The sequence below is a fragment of the Monodon monoceros genome, unplaced genomic scaffold (genome assembly GCF_005190385.1).
Source record: "Monodon monoceros isolate NGI ecotype Baffin Bay Population unplaced genomic scaffold, NGI_Narwhal_1 Contig5516_ctg1, whole genome shotgun sequence".
NCBI lineage: Eukaryota > Metazoa > Chordata > Mammalia > Artiodactyla > Monodontidae > Monodon > Monodon monoceros.
Genome location: NW_021701342.1, coordinates 8,501 through 13,769, shown reverse-complemented (window position 1 = coordinate 13,769; position 5,269 = coordinate 8,501). Strand labels below are relative to the sequence as shown.

The 5,269-nt window shown below is 40.2% G+C and overlaps 1 gene segment (V, D, J or C); it reads left to right on the top strand.

The window, feature by feature from the left end:
- Positions 1–2,374: 2,374 nt before the first annotated feature.
- Positions 2,375–4,118, top strand: LOC114890339. The segment is given in 2 exon segments: positions 2,375–2,697; positions 2,865–4,118. Coding segments are annotated over 2 exon segments (444 nt in total).
- Positions 4,119–5,269: the final 1,151 nt, after the last annotated feature.

The following is a 5,269-nucleotide window of genomic DNA, read 5'->3' as shown; positions in this document are numbered from 1 at the left end:
ATAGATGGAGAGATATACCATGTTCTTGGATTGGAAGAATCAACATTATGAAAATGACTCTACTACCCAAAGCAATCTACAGATTCAATGCCATCCCTATCAAACTACCACTGGGATTTTTCACAGAACCAGAACAAAAAATTTCACAATTTGTATGGAAACACAAAAGACCCCGAATAGCCAAAGCAATCTTGAGAACGAAAAACGGAGCTGGAGGAATCAGGCTCCCTGACTTCAGACTATACTACAAAGCTACAGTAATCAACACAGTATGGTACTGGCACAAAAACAGAAAGATAGATCAATGGAACAGGATAGAAAGCCCAGAGATAAACCCACGCACATATGGTCACCTTATCTTTGATAAACGAGGCAGGAATGTACAGTGGAGAAAGGACAGCCTCTTCCATAAGTGGTGCTGGGAAAACTGGACAGCTACATGTAAAAGTTTGAGATTAGATCACTCCCTAACACCATACACAAAAATAAGCTCAAAATGGATTAAAGACCTAACTGTAAGGCCAGAAACTATCAAACTCTTAGAGGAAAACATAGGCAGAATACTCTATGACATAAATCACAGCAAGTTCCTTTTTGACCCATCTCCTAGAGAAGTGGAAATAAAAACAACAATAAACAAATGGGTCCTAATGAAACTTCAAAGCTTTTGTACAGCAAAGGAAACCATAAACAAGACCAAAAGACAACCCTCAGAATGGGACAATATATTTGCAAATGAAGCAACTGACAAAGGATTAATCTCCAAAATTTATAAGCAGCTCATGCAGCTCAATAACAAAAAGACAAACAACCCAAACCAAAAATGGGCAGAAGACCTAAACAGACATTTCTCTAAAGAAGATATACAGACTGCCAACAAACACATGAAAGAATGCTCAACATCATTAATCATTAGAGAAATGCAAATCAAAACTACAATGAGATATCATCTCACACCAGTCAGAATGGCCATCATCAAAAAATCTAGAAACAATAAATTCTGGAGAGGGTGTGGAGAAAAGGGAACCCTCCTGCACTGGTGGTGGGAATGTAAATTGATACAGGCACTGTGGAGAACAGTATGGACGTTCCTTAAAAAACTACAAATACAACTACCATATGACCCAGCAATCCCAATACTGGGCATATACCCTGAGAAATCCATAATTCAAAAAGAGTCATGTACCAAAATGTTCATTGCAGCGCTATTTACAATAGCCCGGAGATGGAAACAACCTAAGTGTCCATCATCGGATGAATGGATAAAGAAGGTGTGGCACATATATACAATGGAATATTACTCAGCCATAAAAAGAAACGAAATTGAGCTATTTGTAATGAGGTGGATAGACCTAGAGTCTGTCATACAGAGTGAAATAAGTCAGAAAGAGAAAGACAACTACCGTATGCTAACACATATATATGCAATTCAAGGGAAAAAATGTCATGAAGAACCTAGGGGTAAGACATGAATAAAGACACAGACCTACTAGAGAATGGACTTGAGGATATGGGGAGGGGGAAGGGTGAGCTGTGACAAAGCGAGAGAGAGGCATGGACATATATACACTAACAAATATAAGGTAGATAGCTAGTGGGAAGCAGCGGCATAGCACAGGGATATCAGCTCGGTGCTTTGTGACCGCCTGGAGGGGTGGGACAGGGAGGGTGGGAGAGAGGGAGACGCAAGAGGGAAGAGATATGGTAACATATGTATATGTATAACTGATTTACTTTGTTATAAAGCAGAAACTAACACACCATTGTAAAGCAATTATACTCCAATAAAGATGTAATAACAAAAACAAAACAAAAAAAACCCAACGGAGTGTCATAGAACCAAACAAATTAAACAATACTAGTTTTGCGATACGTATCTTCCTGTTCCCCACTCTACCCTGTGATGTTCTGATCTCTCCAGGGTCTAGAATGGAGAGCTCTGCTTTCCCTCTGCCATGCTCTTCCCTCCTGTTCTCCTAAGATCTGTCAAGTTCGTGACCCTGAGTTGTAGTTACACTTGGTCCCTGTAGCCAGGCATAAAATTATTTGAAGCAATGGTTTCTTAACTTATGTTCCCAATTCTCTGTCAAAGAGGTCTCCAGACATATCCACAGCTACTCTCTCCCCCCACTTTTTTCAGCACTCTAGTCCTTTTAAGGTCTCACCTGCTGAGATTCTTGTGTACTATAAAGAGAAACACAATCCATTACACCTATGCTTGGGTTCAACTTTTATAACCTCTGGTAGCAGTTTAGTTTTAAAGGCCAAACAAGGGAAAATGAAACGATTCAAATTGCAGGCAGAGAAGGCTTTTCTGATTACTACTTTAAACCTCATATGCACTATGCCCAGCAATATAAAAAATGTCCTCCCAACAATTTTTGTCTTTGTAGGGGGCATGGAGTGCGTCCTGTGAGATGTTTGTGTTTGTGACCACCAGGTGGCAGTGGTTCCATTCCTCTCATTCCTCCAGTGCCTTAACGGTCAAAAGCATGACAGCTACTAGAGGATTTGCTCTTGATTGGCTGAGCCACCAACAGAAAGGCTATCTCGTGCATTAGAGAAGGAAAACTAAGACACAGGAGCAGCTCCTCAGGGGGGAAGATTTGGAATCATTAAAATTGTATCAAGAGTGTGATATCAGGATGGAGAACATGCTGGAATGTGCATTCATAGTCTTGTGGCTTCAGCTTGGCTGTAAGTTGGAGGTTAAGAGATGAGAACCATAAGGGCACATTTATCCAAAGCTGGAGAGAAGAGAGAGAGGGGTTTAGTCTCAGCTCATCCCAGGCTTTTTGTTGGAATTTTTCAAAACTGCTGAACTGAAAGCTTTGTTTCATTTCTGATTTTGTTTTCCTGAACAGGGTTGAGGGGAGAAGACAAGGTGGAGCAGAGTCCTCAGACCCTGAAAATCCAGGAGGGAGACAGTCTCATCCTCAACTGCAGCTACACGGCCAGCAATTTTAAAGGGCTACTGTGGTATAGACAGGATCCTGGGAAGGGACCCGAACTTCTCTTCCTTCTTTACTCAGTTGGGGACGAAAAGCAGAAAGAAAGACTAAAAGCCACCTTGTTAAAGAAGGGAAGCTCTCTGCACATCGCAGCCCCTAAACCTGAAGACTCAGCCACTTACCTCTGTGCTGTGGAGACACAGTGCTCCCCAGGCACCTGCAGCCTGTACACAAACCCTGCAGCTGGGGCTCTGGAATCAGGGCATCTTTGGTGTTTTCCCCTCCTCGAAGAAGTAGTTACTTAGCACCCAGAACCTCTTTCCAAGTAGTCCTATGGAGAATGAAATCTTGTGACATAGCCAGACAGCAGAGATTACTGTTCATTCTGTCCAGGATCCTGAGTGATACTGGTATTCAACTTTTTCTTTCATTAAAATGTTTAGGTCAGATTTTGGTATCAAGATTATAATAGTTCATAAGTTAAGTTGCAATTTATGGCTCCTCTTCTATCTATAGAAGAATTTGTGCAAGGGTTTTAATAATTCTTTTTAATTTTCAGAAGGTTCACTAGTGAGCCATCTAAGCATAGTTTCACTTATGGGAGAAACTTAATAATCCTTCAATTATGGATTCAGTTACTTTAACAGGTAAGGGGTTCTTTATATATTTTGTTTTCTTGTGAAAGTTGGTCAATTTTGTTATTTCCGCACATAGTTTATTATTTGCTACCTTTACTTTCTTTTATTTATCTCGCTACTTTTTCTAGTTCTTTGAGTTGCAAGTTTGACTATTGATTCTCAACATTTCTTCTTTCCTAACAAATATAATTTAAATCCATAAATTTGCCTCTAATTACAATTATTCCTTGACTTCCAGTGGGGTTACGTCCCAATAAACCCATCATAAGTTGAAAATATCTTAAGTCAAAAGTGCATTTAATACACCTAAACTCCGCACATCATAGCTTAGCCTAGCTTACCTTGAACGTGCTCAGAACACTTATATTAGCCTACAGTTGGGCAAGATTATCTAACACAAAGCCTATTTTATAATATGGTGCTGACTATCTCATGTAATTTATTGAATACTGTACTGAAAACAAAAAGCAGAGTGGTTCTCTGGGTTCAGACCGGTTTTTTTTTTTTTTAACATCTTTATTGGAGTATAATTGCTTTACAATGGCGTGTTAGGTTCTGCTTTATAACAAAGTGAATCAGCTATACATATACATATATCCCCATATCTCCTACCTCTTGTGTCTCCCTCCCACCCTCCCTATCCCACCCCTCTAGGTGGTCACAAAGCACCAAGCTGATCTCCCTGTGCTATGCAGCTGCTTCCCACTAGCTATCTATTTTACGTTTGGTACTAGTGTGATGGTCGTTTACCCTTGTGATCCAGTGACTGGCTGGGAGCTGTCCAGCATCAAAAGAGAGCATCATACTAGCCCAGGAAAAGATCAAAATTCAAAATTTGAAGTGTGGTTTCTACTTAATGCATATCACTTTCATACCATCATAAAGTCAGAAAACCGTAAGTCAGGGACCTTCTATACTGCTTTTGCTGTATCCCACATGTTTGGATATGTCATATATTCATTATTATTCAACTACAATGTTTGGTAATTTCCATTTGAAGTGGGGATTTTATGTCCCATGATGATATTTCCAGGGACGTAAGAATGGCCAAATCCTGCCCTGCTCACCACTGGGAAGATTCCTGAGGATGCTTATATGTATTAGCTTAATACAAATGGAAAGTGAAGAAGGACTTTCAGCCGAACCAGGACCTGATTACCTCTAAAGCAGGAAAGGTGGGTTGAGGTTCAGGCCTCAGTGGAGTTTCCTACTTCCTTCTGAATCCAGAAAAGCAAGCTCAGAATTCCTATAAGGATGAGTAGGAGAGATAGGCCACGCCTCAAACTAGCCAAGGGTTGACTTGATTTTCAAGTATCTGAGCTGAAATAGAAAGAGAAAGAGGTAGCCAATTACAGAGTACTAAATTAGTTCTCCTTAGATTTGCTTATTATCACAGGTAGGCAAAGACTTAAAATGCAAGCGATATAAGCAGAGTGAGTGGAGTCTTGAGTCCTACATTTTAAATTAGACTAAGGACTAATTTCCTACTCATAAATGGACTGCGAACAAAAGAATCAGCCCTCCTCACCCCTCCCGTGTGGGGAGGGGAAGAGGCAAGGCCTACAAAGAAGGAAAGCAGAAGTGGAAATTTCCTGATTTAGGCAAAGAGAGGTATTCTTTTATCCACACCATCTGGTTTTGTTTAATTTTAATCTTTTGGGTTTACAGCTTTAAAGTCTG